The 18,925-nt window shown below is 41.5% G+C and overlaps 1 protein-coding gene and 1 long non-coding RNA gene across 5 annotated transcripts in view; one reads left to right on the top strand and one right to left on the bottom strand.

Moving 5' to 3' along the window:
- Positions 1–17,209, top strand: part of LOC115131269 (homeobox protein Hox-A3a-like) — a 35,932-nt gene extending 18,723 nt beyond the window's left edge. For 2 of the 4 annotated variants that reach the window (XM_065020265.1, XM_065020266.1), the window contains 3 exons: positions 7,958–8,018; positions 11,858–12,446; positions 15,500–17,209. In XM_065020265.1, the coding sequence (XP_064876337.1) occupies positions 11,975–12,446; positions 15,500–16,296 (1,269 nt within the window). In that variant the 5' untranslated portion in view covers positions 7,958–8,018; positions 11,858–11,974 and the 3' untranslated portion in view covers positions 16,297–17,209. The other 2 variants (XM_029662851.2, XM_065020267.1) reach the window with 2 other exon arrangements.
- Positions 3,911–6,810, bottom strand: LOC115131276 (uncharacterized). The gene is made up of 2 exons (XR_003863930.2): positions 4,754–6,810; positions 3,911–4,655 (listed from the first exon to the last, which is right to left on the bottom strand). It is a non-coding gene; the product is annotated as an uncharacterized LOC115131276 (long non-coding RNA).
- Positions 17,210–18,925: the final 1,716 nt, after the last annotated feature.

Here is an 18,925-nt window from a genome sequence, read left to right as displayed (position 1 = left end):
AGGGCGTGGATATATCATTTAAAAAGGCTTGCAAACCCAATGCGCATCATGCTTGTTTTTCTAAAATGTATGACATAACAATACTTTCCATTATGTCTTTAATGACATAACACTATTCCCAAACAGGGAGTAAACCTATGAATTAGCTATCCAGTGCTTCGAATGTGCGCGTGCCTCATGGATGTTATGCTCATAAGAAATTCACTTCATTATGGATATGCACGAAGAAAAATGATCTTTATACATTCAAAAATATTATCTTAGAAAGTTTGTTTCTTACCTTATTTTGACAGAATAACTTTCAACTCGTTCGGTATGTTGTTATCAGGCTTGGTCCAAAAAAGCAACTGGACGGAGAGCTGGGCCTTGAATGTTGCTTTGTTTTTCCACTTTCTATTTTTTTCTGGACCAAACAACTCAAACAAGTGATATTCTTATAGGCAACTCCCAACACGTCTGTAAATACATACAAAAGGCCACTAGGTGCATTCATACAGACCCAAGGTAATCAGTAAATATAGGTTCGCAGCCGAAGATGCAACATCATCCAGAAACATCCTTGTGGGTAAAGTGGGCACCCAGATACATCTTTCTCGGTGGACTTTCCAGAGTGCAAAATATCTGCTATTAAAAATAACAGTTTAATTTACGAGCCATGTATATCTGTTACATACACAGTTTTAAAGTATTTTATTTAATTAGACATGCCATGAACAAATTCATATGTTTAATGACCGCCTACCGGGGAACAGTGGGTTAACTCCCTTGTTCAGGGGTAGAACGATAGATTTTTACCATGACAGCTCGGGTATTCGATCCAGCAACCTTTCGGGTATTGGTCCAACGCTCTAACGACTAGGCTACCTGCCTCCCCCAGTTAACACTTAATAAACGGAATACTGTGTGCATATTTGTTGATCATCTGTAAATTAGCTGTACATGACAGCCTTACAACAGTATGAGAGTGTTGCGAATAGGATACTACCATAGTAATACATTGTCGCCCAATGTATTATGTAGCTCCATAGAGGCCTGTTCTATCAAAGTATTTGTCCACCCACGTATCTGGCTGCTACTGTTTTCATTTGTAATTATAAGGATGAAGTGCATCTACCCCTCAAACCTTAGTGTACCAGCGTGTGAGTGTTGGTCACTACCTGATACAGTCAAACAATTGGAGGGTTTAACTAGAGGACACGGCCGTCTCTGGCCAATCATCGACTCGGAGCACTCCGCGTGACCCCTGACCTTACGACACACACAATGTCCAGACCTCCGTGGCTTTTTCTTTTGTTTTGCGGAAACAAAATGACGTGTAGGTGTGCAACCGTGCTGCTAATTTACTCAAAATAGTCTAAGCTGCTATTCGTCACACAAACACGTCTGTCAGATCATGTGTGCGAAAGGAAGGATTGAGATAGACCACGCTTAGACCTATTAGAGAAAACAACATATTCAATTTACTGTAGCCATAATATCAAGGACCTAGTTGACCCTTCCAAATGATCTACATTATTCTAGTAAATTAAAGGTAGTCTGTTATAATAATGGAACCTCTAACAGTGATTTGCGAGTGGGATATGTGAACGAAATGAATAACCAGTTATTCAAGGCCATAATATTGTTTTCCATCAGAAGTACGTTTAATCTAGGGATTCGACTTTACAAGCATCCATGGTCCATCCTTGATACACAGAAGCCATGACTATGTGGCATTATATAATGTAGGCTTGAGTGGAATGTTATAGCATGTACAATGAGTGTTTTCTTATCAAGTGGCTTTGGGCACAGCCGGAATGGAATGCATGATAGGGCTACATCTTCAGACATCTACATCTCCATCTGCGCTTTAAGTGGATACAAGTGCAATTAAATGTAATGTATTAAGGAAACAAATTAAATGACAAAAAAGTATCTTGCCAACTTAGTCTAGGCCTTTTCTCTGCCAGCACATGGCGCAGAGGTGGAGTTGAGAAATTGCCATTTTGGATGATTGGCACATGTTTTACAGTCTCTCACGATTTCGAGATGGTTAAATTAGACATTTGAGCTCATTTAAAACCCGAATAGAGGTCACTCCCAATGTACTAAAATGTTAATATGCTTGCTCACGTGACTTATTCAATAATGAATGCCCTCGGGTCAGAAATAGATATGAAAATCGGCAGTATTCTCATTTGAAGTGATCCACCGCGGAGCACGAATCAAATATTTCCTTCTGCTAAATTCTCGCTCCTTACCATCTTTTCCCTGCTGGATAGAGGCCGTCATGTCTGATTGTGAGTAGACTTTGACATTTTCTTTCCTGAATAATTTGTGCTTTCCATTGCTGTTTCCAAGTTTGAGACCAATGTAACTGTCCAGGTCATTGATATTTGGTTGGGATTGATATATAATTGTGTATATTCAGCAGTTCTTTTGTTATAAGGCTTTCTTGCTCACCAACCTCATGTTAACCCGCAGCTCTGTGGGTTAGACTCCTCTGCTAGGCGACTGGTTCCTTGTGGCCAAAATGCGTAACCGTAACCGCCATGTAGTCATTGGCTAACTTTAAAACTACCAATTTCTAAATGGTTACCTGGAATCTGAATATGAAGATGTAGGTGTTAAATGAAAGTAGACTAGAGGTAGTTGTTATGGTCGAATATTGCATTCAGCTCGTGTTTAAGGCGCACACCTAGGCGGTAGAGTTGGACTAGAGGTTATGCACTAGGAGCTTCAGAATGTGGAAAAGTACAAACTTCTGTATAGCATCTGTGCTTTTCCATAACATCGTATTTATGCGCAGATGTACCCTAAAAATACTCTAAAAACACAGAGGAGGCTGATATGGAATTGCAACGTGGCATAGACGTTGAGAGAATATAATATTGTAAAATAAATGGATAAAAGATGTAACGATATCCCGTTGTTATAATGCTGCTGAGACTGACAAAGAGATGCAGTGTGACTACTTGTGCGCTCATGACCTGTGGCTTACATTCAAGGCTGTAGAGCACAGAAATGCCACTTCGCTAATTGAGCATAAATAAGGTAATTGTAAAGAAACAATGCAATTAACTCGACCCAAGTGTATATTGGCGTGGACATACGTGATCACAATATACCTTACCTTAATAAGCGACCCAATGACCCTGCGCGAGGAAGTGTTACCATGTTTATTCACACACATCATGCTCTGTCACTTATAATTGTATTTTCTTGATACAAAAACGCATTTGTTCGTAATGGTATGAATTAAATAGCGTTTTATTGAATTGTAAGGAATGTTAGATTTTGGGAAAAATTGTTGTTTGAAAAGCTGTATTCAGTCTTCATTAGGTAAAGATGACTGTTTACTAAACATTTTGTAAAAAAAATATACTTTTAAAATGAATAATTTATGTGCATTTTAACGTATGTTTCATCGTGTAGCTAAGCCACATGCACAATTTTAGAAGGCAAATATCAGTAGGCTATTGGGCATGAATGTGTTGTCCACATTGTTGAAAGGGCGCCTCAAACAGAGAAGACACAAAGAACAGTCAAGAACTCAGTTAAACATTAACAGATCTTCATCCTCTCCACGAAAGACTGACTAGGCTATAGGCTGTTATGGAAGATTCATGTAGCATGCAAAATACGTTTTAAGAATGATAGGCATAAAAATAAATAAAAAATGGCTTTGAGCGTTATGTATTAGTTTGAGTTAAAGCTTCCCAGAACTAATTCAATTAAATGTGCCATTCATAATGTGTATTATTATTATTATGATTATTTTCCAGTATTATTATTGCTCTGAGGTCAAATTAAGACGTTTTGTGTTTTGTTCTTAGCTTTATTTAATTAGCTCTTCACTACACTAAATATATATAACGATAAACTATCAAACGTTACAATGGAAATGCATGAAAAAATATGACAACCAAAATTCAACATTATTACCACTACAATTTTATTTCTACAGCACATACTGAAACAAACCACCACCACAACAGAAGTCCGTCCGTTATGGAGAGTATAGCGAGATCAACCGAGGGTTCTCTGTTTTAGCATGCACGCCAAACCAGTTTAGGGCGTTGAATTTCGCATTAGCCTTGATGTTGGCCGATGTAAACCCCTGAGAAAGAGTTATCTTCTGCTGAGTGTATCGGTAACCCAAGGCTCGCTGTTAAGAGCTTCAAATGTCAACATTGTGGAGATGCACCGCAGTCTGGTGAACATCCAATGACGGCGCGGTCTGGAGAGGACTGTCTGCGGCTCAAGTCTACAGCTCAAGGCCGATAAATGTTGGAAGTTGGATTTAGGTTACAAGCTTTATGTTACTAACTTTAATATATGTATACATACAAACCAATAAATAGGTTAATCAACTGCTGAAACCAACAAGAGCCCGTTAAAAACAAGGATCCAAAACGTTCCCAGCTGAAAAGGAAGGTATAGCTCTTATTGGTTATATAGTCTCCATTCTCTCCTTGTTTTTGAACCAAAATAACTTCACACTCGACTCTCCGCGCCTCGGTTTGGGTCAGGGAAAAGTTCAGGTGCGGTGGCGAAAGGTGGCGTGGGAGAAAGGGTCTGTTTTCCGTCCACAGTCAGCTCAGCCCCAGACGATCTACGATGTTGCAATGCAGAGCACCTCCGTGCTGGTGGAGTGGTATGCAAATCTGGCCGAACTAGAAGAACAGAGAAAGATATTAATCACATTTCTGTATCACTAAAATGTATCCCAAAGTACAGGCCAAACTCTAAAAATGAGTTTAAATTACTTCACCTCTTCACAAAAACTAGAACATGAATTAATGCGAATCAAATCTGATTCCCCCTTCATTCTAATCCAACATAAATAATAAATGCATAGCCCCCTCACTCCCAATCATCCATAAAGTGGTCTGAAATGTAAACTGATAAGAGATTGTTCCCTCCTGTTCAGGTTTTAAAAGTTTAAACGGCTCAAGTTGTAGTTTGAGAAGACAAAGGGTGCTGTGATGTGGGAGGGGGATGCGCTCCATGTCCGCTTGGCGTGATTAATAGTTATGGTGGAGGAACATTTCCACGCCCGCTGCTCAGTGTTGACGGAAATCAAGCGCCAAACGGTGCGGAGAGAAGGGCTGCTCTTCCGGTCAAGGTTTAGGCAATGCTCGGGAAGGCTAAACGATATCACGTAGTGCGCCACAATACGTTCATAATTTAAGTTGTGGACCTATTATGGATTGCAAGAGAATATGCATTTATTTCAAAGATTACTATTGTCGTTGGCCCTCATCTCATAAAAGTAGGCTAGTTGCCATATTACCACCTGATCCTTCCCCCTCCCCATACTGGGAATTGAGTATGACCTCTGTGCGAACCTATGATTTCCAGCATTACTCAACTGGCCGTAGGGAATGCATAAGAGCTGCAGGATGAATGGAGGGTCCCTGCACTGACCAGGGGGGTAAATATTCAGTTCAATGAGCTCCCGCATGCACTATGCCCTCTCAGCTCAGGACTGACTGACTGACACACACACACACACACCTCCCGGCTACCGGGGCGCACACCTTTAACTCAGCATTCGGACAGGTAACTAACTATAAGACATTTGATTTCCATTGGTCCGCCAGCATGTAGGCTATTGTCTGAATGTGTGAGTGAGTGGTTGTAGACTATAGCTCGGGATGTGGGGTGATGATGAGGGCCTCTGCACACAATAGCCCCAGCCTTATCTCTCAATAAAATAGTAAGGGGTGACTCAGGTGTTGAGTGATCCATCCGCCACCCGTAAAGACCTCTCTGTATCTCGCAGTCACACCGCAGCGGCAAACGCTTTTCTTGCTCTGCCAGTGGCTCAAGGCTAGCTGGCCAATGATCACAGTATATGGCAACTCGCTGTTTACTTAAATGGGCACTAAAGATATTTAACCTTTATTTACCTATGCAAGTCAGTTAAGAACAAATTATTATTTTACAATGATGGCCTATTCCGGGCAAACCCTCCCTAACCCGGGCGACGCTAAGCCAATTGTGCGCCGCCCCTTGGGACTCCCGATCACGGCCTTTTGTGAGACAGCCCGGGATCGAATCAAAGTATGTAGTGAAACTTCTAGCATTGAGTTGCAGTGCCTTAGACCGCTGCGCAACTCGAAAGCCTCCAAAACCGACCGAACACACACGCTTTGGAATCGGGTGACGTGTGAATGTAAAGTGGCATTGCGAGAGATATGTCCCTTTGTCAGATACATTGCAGTGTCATCCACCCTCTTTATCCTCCCTCCAAAGTGATCCGTTTCTCCTCAGGGGCAATGACTGCCTCCATTAATGATTCACAGGCTCAAATAAAAGGGATTTAAGTTGACGTTGTGTCACGTGAGCAGGGCGCATAATACAGTGTTATGGCACGAAGAAAAAACCGGAGCCCCGGTCTGGCCATACAACGATTGCGCGCTTCACCCCACTTTCCGTGAGTGGAGTCGGGGCTTTCTAGACATTTGCCAACGAGAGGATGCAAGAGGGAAAGAGGAGAGAAAGATGTTCTTGGTTTTTGTGGACGGTATTATAGTGCTGTCACGGACGGATATGTTTTTCCTCGCGGACAGAGTCAGAGCTCGTGCTTCGGGAGGATGGATTTTATTTTGAGGTATTTCCGCCGATTGTTCGTTACTGTCGTGAGTTATTGCCGCGAGAAGCAGAGGTCAGTAAGAAAAAAGACTCCATGGTTTTGCCTGGCTGGAAAACTAAGACTGGAACATCTTTAAAGAGTATCGATATTCACGTTTTTGGCTACTAAAATAAATGACATTAAACATAACTTCACTGATATTTCCTTCACTATACCGTGGGAACATTTGAGCTTAGTTTCCAAGCCTATATAACAATTTCCCATCCCTAACTACACTGGTGTTTTAAATTCCCCCCTCCCCCCAAAAAAGAAATATATATAATTACAATTTCCCCCAGTTTCATTTTCATCAGAATCCTCAGATTCCTCTGCTATGCTACAGAGACTCGCTATTTGTTCAGCTAGAGAACCGTATGCAGGTTAGGCAGCCATAGCCAGATACATCAGATTTGCAGTTGGCCTACATATCCGTTTGCAAATAAACCCAGCCATTTGAACGTCTGTTGGCGAGAAGAAGAAAAAAACAGGAGGTGAAAGCAGTCATGACGTCCTGCTCGGAGTTGTAATTCCTTTCCCTATAAAATATATTAATTTGTGGTGTTATCCATGGGTTTTCTCGGGAAAGGATAAATCAAATCGAGGTCCATAAAAAGTTAAGAAAAGCTGTAGGGTTGTGCCGCTCCGCCAGGGAAACGAGGATATAATGGAAGACGGAGTGCCATCCAGGACTGCGCGGCCACGCTGAGGTCATGGCGCTCGAGTGTGATTTATGGGCGCGGGGACATGGGGCAGCCGTTGCGCGAGAGCTAATGACTATTCGATCCAATTCCAATGGTGGAGAAAAATACACCCAAAAATAGAGAAGCTGTACAAAAGTGCAAGCTACTTTATTGTTTTCAGGATAGTTTTGTAATTTGTAAAAAATCATTTGAAAATTGAACGATACATCTGATTGTTGGTTTTAAGGTGTGTTATTTTTATTTCTGATCATGTGGATGATATGTCTTATTTAAAGAACATTAACTAACTTTGTTGCAAACGAACAAATATGACTACAAATGACACAATATTTCGGCTTTTTGAATAGCGGCTACATTTGCAGGACATATCACAATTCAACTACATTTGATACATTTGCGTGACTTATTTTGTCGGTTAATGTTGTAGGAATTTATTGTTCAAAATGAAATTGATGGATTGTTACTTAATTTAATTATCTACTATCTTGTAAAATATGGTAGGAAGCTACTATAGCATACATATTGTTCTTATCGATAATGATACGCATTTAAATGTTAAGTGTAATCCTGGACCTATAGGTTTATTAGGGAAAAAACAGTATGGCTCTAGTAACGTTAATTTAAATTTTTCTTTCAGAATTTTGCCTAAATAAATCCCATCCATCCTACAGTCTTCACGAGATCCTGCCCTGTCATCGGTAAGTCCATATTATGTCCTTATCGATTTATGTTACAAATGCTTGATGGTCATATCCTTATTCAATTCTAATAAGTAGCACATAGACGCCTATTCCATTGCCCTCACACACATGCGTGTAGCATACACACACATCCATAGCCTGTAACTTACATTTCCTACAGCTTGTTGTGGTGATATGAAACGCCTGAGAGCAATAATTCGTTCTCTTCCACATGTCTTTTGTAGTCTAATTTGTCACTATAAAAACGATGGGGGGAATCACACCTCTTGGAGAGGTGCCTTGCTCCTTTAAAATTAAATCATATCTCTGAAAACCATGCTGTAAACTTAGCAAAACGCTACTGACAAAAAGCCCAACAATGTTTGATGGGTTGTATTCGTCCTTTTTGTATTAATATCAATCTGCCTTCTGTTCCCACTATCTCCATGACATCTCAGCTCGTAGTTAGGGCCCACATTAATGGAAATCACGACTCGGCATTTCGGCAAAACACAAAGGAGAAAATAATTATACCAAGTCATTATTCTGCCTTGAAAAAGAAAGGCAATGTTTGCTAAAAAATATCCTCACACGTGAATATTTGTCCCACTCACCCTCCCACGCCGTCCGAATGTTCTAGTCTATATATTTGTGGCTGACTCTGTCCTTCCTTCCATCCATCCATCCTGCGGCTTCAGAAGACAAGAGAAGCAGTGCTCAAGACGTGTTTACTGCCTAGAGATACAAGAGGACATAAATATTTTTGCCTTGGCCGCAAACGTCAGCATTCACATGCAGAGGGATTCCCCATACTCTCTCGGTTTCTTTCTCCCCCTGTTTCTCTAGTCTCCCTCCTCTGTTTCCCTTCTGGAGGTGTACCTCCTTTCCATTTTTCTCACCAAGAGCCTGATGGGGGGTCTTTCCCTTGGTTCATCCCAACCAAGGCTTTGATCTGCGGCGTCCCCTGTTCATTAACGCATGTTTTTTTTTTTATACCATTCAGGAAACATACCTATTCCAACCTAGGAACTTTGAAATTTGTGAAATATTGCAACGAAAATAACCAAAACTCCCAGTACCATTCGTAAACAAAAGGCTTTATAGGCTACATAAAATGCTAAAATGTTGGTAATGGTAATGTGCTGTTGTCATCTGCTGTGCTGCGTAAATCTGTGTACTTATGTAATTCGATTCTGTGTGGAATAAATAACAACAAATGCCATAAAACATTTAGGGGATGGGTGTTCGTGGTTTTTGTAATGATATATATTCCCCACACTACTTCATCACGTGGGGGAGGAGAGCCACACGATTTGAAGTGGCTTTCTGTGTTCAAGGCGCTAGTTCATTTGCATAATTGTTCTTGTCTATGGTGACGCTATGTTTCGGGGGAGTTCACTGGTCTGGTGATGTCTGCATGGTACTTGTACACGTACTTGTACACATAGTCCAGCATAGCCTAGGTTTAATATTGGTATGAGGCATGGGCACTGCTCTAGCATGTGATAAGTTCAACCGTGAGGGCAGATAGCGCTTATCTGGGCGACCCAAGTGCTCGCGCCTACTTTCGTTATCTCGGTTTACCCATCGACGTCGAATAGAAAAAAAGGGAATTCGTTTCTTCTACACACAGAGCCAGTCGCCTCTTCCCTTTTCTGTTGTGGCCGATGAGTCCTGTATGAGCTAGGTGCAGGCGGGTCCTGCTGATTCTACCCCAGTTAAACTTTCTCTCTGGACTACTGTTCTGATCCATTTTGTCGTTGAATGAGAAATATTGCGTTGTGCTCTGCATTCGTCGTCAGAGGAAAAGGTAAGCAGGCCAGAAATCTCTCTCGGTTGTAAATGGAAGAGTTTGTGTCGCGCGGTGATTTATCACTGTATGACTTACATCTCGGTTCAGGAAGAGTTCACACACAACACAGGCAGACAGATTTCTCTCTCGCGCGGAGCGGGGGGTTGAGCATTAGAAGGCTCGAGTCTGTCTTCTCTCTGTCTTCTCTTTTCTGCCCTGTCTTTCTTGTTTGTACCGGACTATTTCTTTTGGAAATGCATCAAAAAGCGTTCTGATAGGTTTTCCAGATCATGGCTTTAAGAGCAGATGTTGTGATGGGATGTATAATTCATTTTCGTTCTACGGTGTGTTGAGGGCAAGAGGGTCTGGTTTTCAGACAGTTTTTTATCGTGGTGCATTGTCTGTAACGAGCGGTAGTTAACTAATTATCTATCCATTTTCTATGATTTTAAAATATCTTATAGGTAATGATATATTAAGATAATGGTAATGTTTATGATTGATACGATTGATTTATTAATATCACTATTATTACAATTGCCCACAGTTAGTACTACATTGCAACAGCCTAATAAAGTAGTAATATATTTATTTTGAATAGAAATATAATTAATATCATACATCACAAACCTTCTCCACTTTCACCGTTTTATCATGAATAAATTCAGTAATTTGTTTGAATTAACTGTCTTTGGACTGCGATAACTATGCTATACAATGTGTTCCTATTTTAATTTAAGTTTCCACAATAGCCTACATTAATCTGCCTATGAACCTATCCCAGTCGCCAGTAGCTATGAAATTAGCTTCAGACTTGAAATAGTTTGTTACTTGATACTGCTGCATCAAATGACTCGTTTATGTTTAATCTCTTCTTTGTTTGTTTGTTTATAAACATAATGTCCATTAGGGTACCTTTAGAGCGGCTGTGGCAAAAGCGTTTGCCTATTGTTGCTTTATTAAGACTACAAGGCTTCACAAATTAAGCCGAAAACCCAACTGTTTTATTTTACAAACTTGTGTATTGTACCCATTTGCCCACATCGAATAACTAAAAGAAATACCTATCAATTCAATTGGATAGTATTTCAATAACTTATCGTTGGATATGACCCTAGTTTGCCAACCTCAGCCAGTAGACTGCTAGCAGTGACTGGGCAGTCCTACTCATTGTAGCCACAATAGCTAGGCTTCTTCCTTGAGTAGCCATGTAGAAGGCTAGTAAACCCTATAGTTCTAGGCTACATCCCGGATCTCTGTGTGCCTGATCGAGCCATAGCCTAGCTGTTCATCGGCCGCTTTCTGCATCCCGCCAGCTACTGACCCCCATACATCACCGGGACGGGCGCCCGCGTCGACAGCAGCGACAGGAGCCATTATTATAGGCCTGCGAGGTAAAGTTCACGTCGTGGTCATGGAGATGCGCGGATGCCCGCCCGGTTTTTCAGGTTTCCTCCTGGCCCTGTCATCCATCTTGGTTCTACAAAAATATGCAGCAAAAACTGGGGAATGTGGTTGTTTATGCTTTTAGCCCAGACAGAGATTTCAGCCAGGTGGTTGGGCTGGGGTAGACTACAGCGCACCGCGTTGAGGGCTGGCCGGCGTATTCCGTCCAACGATTAGGCCTATGGGAGATTTGAGATGTATTTTTAGGTGCAATTTAGCTAACAAATAATAATATTACATGTAATATAATGAAGCCTAATGACAACCTTTAGCCTTCTGACCTTGTACACAACATAGGCCAATCGTTTTGTGTTCTATAACTAACCTGTTAAACTGTCTTTTCTCATTTCATTTTGGCACCATTATTAATATGGCACAATTGGCTATATGCTTTTATAAAATTATTTATTTTGATACAGTTGGTGTGCCGTAAGTGCAGGTGGTGATATGAGGTTTGTGCATGCTTTTGTGGCCTGTATTGTTAACAGAAGGTAAATGATAATAGCAAGAGAACTGTTGTCCCTATCTTGCCTCCATAGTCGCTGGTGTCAGCCCTGTATTGAAAAGTAAGATGGATCGCCACCATTTCTTCTCCTCACGGTGCTTCTTGTAACCCTAGGTTCACCCGAGGAGGCCATTGGCGGAGAGGCGTCACGTGACCAAGGGGTGCCAATGTTATTCTACAAGTGTGTCAAGACCCTGTCAGTTTCTGAAATAAATATTGGGAAACGGCGAGATGCAAAAGGCAACCTACCTCGACAGCTCCGCAATTTACAGTGGCTACCCGTATCAAAGCGCAAATGGCTTCAGTTATGACGCCAATCAGGTTCAATATCCCCGGGCCTCTCATGTGGAAAGTGAGTACCATCGACCCGCCTGCTCCCTGCAGTCCCCAGACTGCTCGGTCGCACTGAAGAAGCCGGGGGAGATAGCAGAGAGCTGTGATAGGAGTACGGCCATCCAGGCGGCGCAGCCACCCGTCCTCACCGACAGCAATCAACCACAGGTGTCGGTGTCTGTCCCGCCACCCCCTCTCCAGTCACAGTCCCCTGGTTCTCTCAACCAGAACAAGAGCAACGGCTCCAGTCAAGCCGACTCAAATGGCTCCGTACACTGCTCGCCGACCTCCACCACCCGGAAACATATCTTCCCATGGATGAAAGAGTCCCGTCAGAACCAGAAGCCTAAAACCAGTAGCTCCAGCTCAGGTATATGACCTAGAACCCCACTACTGATGAAACACGTGATAAAATACACCTCATTATTCGTGCGTAAACAAGAACCAACCAAGGTTACAATAGAAGGTTTGATTATGCTGCACACATTGATATTCTCAAACGTTTGCCTCACAACTGAACGAAGTATTGTTCTACCATTGTGATGTATTCCTTATTATCTATCCTAATCTTGTCCTATTACGCATACACTCCTGTGATGTCATATGGTTCTTCCATCATTATGCATTCCAGAGGCCTATTACGCATACTCCAATGTCATCTTAATATGTTGATATATAACGCATCCTTTATTACACATTATGATGTAGTCCTGTTCATTAGAAATACTCCATTGTGATGCATTCCTCATAGTTTTAGACCTTACTTCATGCACCATTTGTTGTCCGTATGCTCTAGCGTTGACTTGATGCTAGAATAAACATCACATATTGGCCCGGATCACACAACGTTGTGTGCAGGACAACAAACAAACACGCAAAAACAGCTGTTCCAATTTGTTCCATTGTTTTGATTACAGGAAGAGCCAGGGGATGGGGAGGAAGTTGTTTACCAACATGTAACCCAAAGTTCAAAGGCGCTTAAATTCCCATGGCCTTACCAAATCATATTGTCTCCATAGGCTATAGTAGGCCTATTTATGGCCACCTTTTGGAATATATTTGGTGAGAAGTTAAATAAGTGGGGCATTCAGGCATCTAGAAGATCTAGTGAATCACATTTATCAGGAGTTTGTCAGGATGTCTGCCAAATTAATGCCAAAGGGACCTTTTCAAACCCGAGGCCTAGATTCAATCAGATCGAGCGTTTACCGGTTTTTGAAGGCACCCGCATAGCGGATGGATGTTTTGGCGGTGTCAGAGGTGGAACTGCATTGGAGTAGTCAAATCGGTGAGCAGCTGCTCTTGCGATCATTGTCACGAAGCCACACCCGCCCCACTCGAGTTAGAAGTTCAGACACAGAAAGTGTAGGCTGTATAGAAATAATGATGCTCAAATAGACGAATCATTAAACAAAATAATGAGTATTTCTATCATCATAATGGAGGTGTAGATTACGTCTCACATTCCTGTGGTGGAACGTGTAAACAAGGCTGCATGGAATTTCTGTTCATGAGAACTCCAGTGCAGCGAATGGCAATGTCTGTTTTAGGTATAATGTCAGGAGCCGCTCTAATGTAGTTCCAACTCTGACACGTCAAAATAGACGCTGTGCAGAAATCAGCTAAAGCTGATTGAATAGAAAGTCTTCTAAAGCTTGCTTTTTACGCACAGGTATGAATATAATTCACAGAACCCTCAACCATATGCCAGTAATTCACAGAACCCTCAACCATATGTCAATAATTCACAGAACCCTCAACCATATGCCAATAATTCACAGAACCCTCAACCATATGTCAATAATTCACAGAACCCTCAACCATATGTCAATAATTCACAGAACCCTCAACCATATGTCAATACTTCACAGAACCCTCAACCATATGCCAATAATTCACAGAACCCTCAACCATATGTCAATAATTCACAGAACCCTCAACCATATGTCAATACTTCACAGAACCCTCAACCATATGCCAATAATTCACAGAACCCTCAATCATATGTCAATAATTCACAGAACCCTCAACCATATGCCAATCATTCCAATTACAGCAGTAGCTCTTGTTTGAAACAGTATAATTACTAAATGTTTTATTTGGATAATTATATATAATGATTATATAATGATTATAGCATGTTTTCCTACCTTTTAACGGTGTTTTATTAGGATTCCCATACTGCTCAAACTAAAGCAGTATGGGGCGGCAGGTAGCCCAGTGGTTAGAGCGTTGGACCGAAAGTTTGGAAGATCGAATCCCGGAGCTGATAAGTTTCAAATCTGTCGTTCTGCCCCTGAACATGGAAAACAAGAACTTGTTCTTAACTGACTTGCCTAGTTAAATAAAGGAACAATAAAAAAGAAGCCGCTTCTCTTCCAGGGGTCCAGAAAGCAGCAGTATAGTAGCCTCGTTTCTGAAACTGAGATGATGAAAATATTTCTCTCCTCAATTCTAAAAAAAAGAATCTAACTGGGCAAAAACTGGTTGAATCAATGTTGTTTCCAGAAGGTTTCAACCAACAATTTAAATGTGATTCTCATTGAATCAATGTGAAAAACTCTTTAGATTTGCAAAAAGTTATCTACATAAGATAATTTTGTATTTTTTTCACCCAACTTTGAACCTAAATCAACATGATTTCATGTCGAATTCAAGTTAGTTGACAACTCAACTAAATGTAAATCTAAACTAAACTTTCAACTGATGTCAGTGCCCAGTAGGAACATGGTGGCATGCTGCATTCCTCTCGCTCAGCCTCTGGCTGTACAGTAGCTAGAAGTACAATTTATTAGATGTTGGCAACATGCCACAAACGGTAACTAGACCAACACCTTGCTGTGCAGCGGCCGAGCCCCAGCCATTCAGCATGGTGAGACTCAATGGAGAAGGCATGGCGAGGTTTAGCTCATGCGCCTTGAGGAATACAGATGTTTGAATAAAGCTCCAGTGAGATATAGGAGGTATTATAATGCACAGCACGGCTGTGTATGGATGTGGTCCAACAACCCTATCTTTCGTTTTCTCTCACACATACACACACACACACACACACACACACACACACACACACACACACACACACACACACACACACACACACACACACACACAATTATAACCACTTTAATTTGGCTTTTGCGTAAAGCATAGCTGACACTTAAGAGCCGGCCTCAGCATGTATACAGTCATAGTTAATGATATGTCTGATATAATTAAATTAGTAACATCCACAGTCTACTGGGACATCTCTGTTTTATCTGCATTTGTAGAACTCTTAATGATATGTGTATTTGAGTCGGTCCATGTGGAGAGACGTGTGTTATCAGCTATGTGTATCTTGTCACTCTGTGGGTCTTGTTCTTGTGCTTGCTGCTGGGGTTGGTTACTGATTGACTGTCTTCCTTTTCCTCTTCCGCGCAGTTGAGAGTTGCCAAGGAGACAAGAGCCCTCCGGGCGGGTCAGCCGCGTCGAAAAGAGCCCGTACGGCTTATACCAGCGCACAACTGGTGGAACTGGAGAAGGAGTTCCACTTCAACCGTTACCTCTGCAGACCCCGCAGGGTCGAGATGGCTAACCTGCTCAACCTCACGGAGCGGCAGATTAAGATCTGGTTCCAGAACCGCAGGATGAAGTACAAAAAGGATCAGAAAGGGTGCGGCATGATGCCCTCTCCCGGGGGACAGTCCCCTCGGAGCCCCCTCGGTCCATCTCCCAGTAGTGGGGGTGGAGGATACCTAACCTCTATGCATTCTCTGGTTAACAGTGTCCCCTATGAGTCCCAGTCGCCAACGTCTTACAATAAGCCCCCTCATAATGCATACGGTATGTCCACGTCATATCCTCCTCCCTTGCACAGCTCCCTAAACAACTGCCCGCCCTCTCAAAAGAGGTATTCCGGGACTGGCGGCTCGCCCACGCCCGAGTATGACGCGCATCCTCTCCAAGGCAATGGGGGCTATGGGGCGCAGTTGCAGCAGGGCAGCCCTGTGTATGTTAGCGGAGGCTACATCGATTCGATGCCCAACAACGGGTCCTCCATTTTCGGCCTGACCCATCTCTCGCACCCGCCGTCCACACACATGGACTACAATGGAGCAATCACTATGGGCAATAGTCACCATCACGGACTGTGTGATCCGAACCCGACGTACACAGACCTTACGCCGCACTATTCTCAGGGAAGAATTCAGGAAGCGCCCAAACTTACGCATCTGTAGCCGGGATGCACCCCGGATCACTCCGCCCCATTGTCCTATACCTCCAGACCTACCATCGCTTTGTTCCTTCTCTTCGTCAGTAGCTTCTTCCACATTTTCTTTGTTTTACGTTTTGTTTTTTAAATAGTTGAATGTATGAAGTAGGATAGGAAAGTAATCACTTTGCTTAAAATATGATGTCTATTTGCTATGGTGTCATTGTTCCACGCAGACATATTATATGATATGACAAGCGCGGGGGCACAAATGCAAAGAACTATTTCATCTTTAAATTGTTTCTAAAAACAAAAATCAAACAGGGTATATTGAACAAATATTATGGTATTCTTTTTGATGTGAATTTTTGTTATTTATCCACAGCTGAATATATGTTTTTGTGTTATTGTTTTGCATTTTGTTGCACTTGTGGAAGGATCTTTATAGGAATCATGTGCAGGGTTTTTTGAGACAAACACACAACACAAACGAAGGTCTGGAAGCTCCAGCCTATGACCTACCCAAATTGTGTTCTGTTGGACTTTCAACATGTTATTTATTTTTGTTCTGACGTAATATGGAGTTCTTTAGTATTATTTAACCACCCTGTGCTCTTTGTATGTGGGGAGAAGGTTATTGGAAACAGACCTCTAGTTCTACCCCTTACCTGACGGCAGACAGACGACGGACAGACCACAGGCAGACGACTCTCAGCAGCACATAATATGTTGGTGTTATTTTTCTTCGAGGAGGTATTTGATTTCACTACGAATGTAAATCACGCAATCATGCAATAAGTTTGGAAGGAAGGACAGACATTAGAATTTTTTTTATTGCAAAAAAAAAACATTTAAGATATTACCAAGTTTCTGTTTCAATGTCATACATTCCATCCTGCTGCAGTTCGGATAAATAAAGAAATGATTTTCAATATAAATGTATCTTTCAACCTTAATTTGGAGGGAATTTGAACGTAGAACACAATGGCACAAACTACAATAAGGAAGGAATAATAATAAGAATAATAGTAATAATAAACACCTTAATATCCCATAAATAGCCTAATTTGTGAGGTAGAACAGAACTGGTAGGACTTTAGAGGGTAGGCTATTTCATAAAAACAACAGTATCCCCATTTTCTCATAATCTGTAATACCATTAATAATCTATAACATCATATTTAATTTGTAGTGACAATAAATCACGAAAACATTGTAGGCCTCTTGTTTTGTCTCCTCTAGCGCGTGGGCAACTCAGAAGCTCTTGCGGTGGTCTTGTTCCGCTCCTCCTCCGCATGGGCACATCCATAATAACACACGTTTCACGAGGATCTTCTGCAGTATCTGTTAGGATAAAATAGGTTAGAAACCGTTAGTGGGAAAAGTTTGCTGATAGGCCTATATTCAATCACTACATTTTAGGTGGAACTGTTTCAAATGTATTATGGCGCTATAGGATGCATAAAATGGCCTGTTAAGGTCATAATTATAGTTATTTACAAATGTAAATGATGTAGATGAGACTTAATGAAGGGGGTGTAGTACAGGACATATGAACATTTGATTTATATGCTATCTGATGCAGCTAAATAGGCCTATGTGGGCCGCGGGATTCGCTGCTCACAATAATAATTATACAGGTTTAGCAGAAGCAAAAAGTATTCAACATAATCTCAGCTGTTAATATTGTGCAATCACGTAAAATAAGTATGACAATTATAGCTTGTCTATGTCTCTCTGAAGACTAGCTTTAGGGAATGTGTACTTCAGTTTCCTTTGTTGTGGCACGCCCAAATTGAATTCACACATGTCTGAAAAAGAAAGCTGTCGTACATATAGAATAACACGTATTTTCTATTGAATTAATTTGACTACATTCAAGTTTAGATTTTCAAACATAATTCAATGAGCATATTGATTAATGATATAAAGCAGGTCAATAAAGACCAATAATGCAGAACACAACATTCAGTACCATGCACGGTGCACTATTTCCCTACCAATAATCGAAGACACGTACTTTACTTGTAAATTGATAGTTTCCCCTCAAATGCATTTTAGGATTATTGAAAAGTTTTACAAAAGCTGTACTCGAATTTATTTCCTTTAGAACGATGACAAAATGACTGATATTATAGGGCAAGAGCTCTGTGATCCTGACATATGGTTAGCTGGGGAACCTAGAACAATTGGTCTGTCAGCATAGACTGAGCAGCTCTGGATCCAAAACACACACACACACACACACACACACACACACACACACACACACACACACACACACACACACACACACACACACACAGCATTGATTTGACTCATATGTAGGAGATTTTAACGCACCATAAATAACTTTTTGTTTTGAAAAAAATGAATTGTTGTTCATTGTATTTCCATCCGTGGGAAAGGGGTCCTAAATCATTCCCTCAGAATAACCCTGTAAAAAATGTGTGTAGGTCGGAGTAGGGTTCACAGAAAGCCGCCACCCACTCCTTGCCTTGCAGACAAAGCCTATGCGTAATTCCCAAAAGCCATCCTTCTCCTCCTCAGCAGCCCCGTCCTTTGCGTACTCTTCTCACCTCCAACAAACCCAAATGTTTGCTCCAACGAAAATATGGACTTTTGTAAACAAGCACAAATAAATTCCAGAAAGA

This window comes from Oncorhynchus nerka, linkage group LG7 (assembly GCF_034236695.1).
Source record: "Oncorhynchus nerka isolate Pitt River linkage group LG7, Oner_Uvic_2.0, whole genome shotgun sequence".
NCBI classification, from domain to species: Eukaryota; Metazoa; Chordata; class Actinopteri; order Salmoniformes; family Salmonidae; genus Oncorhynchus; species Oncorhynchus nerka.
The sequence above is the reverse complement of the archived record's forward strand: the minus strand, read 5'-3'. Positions and strand labels throughout refer to the sequence as shown.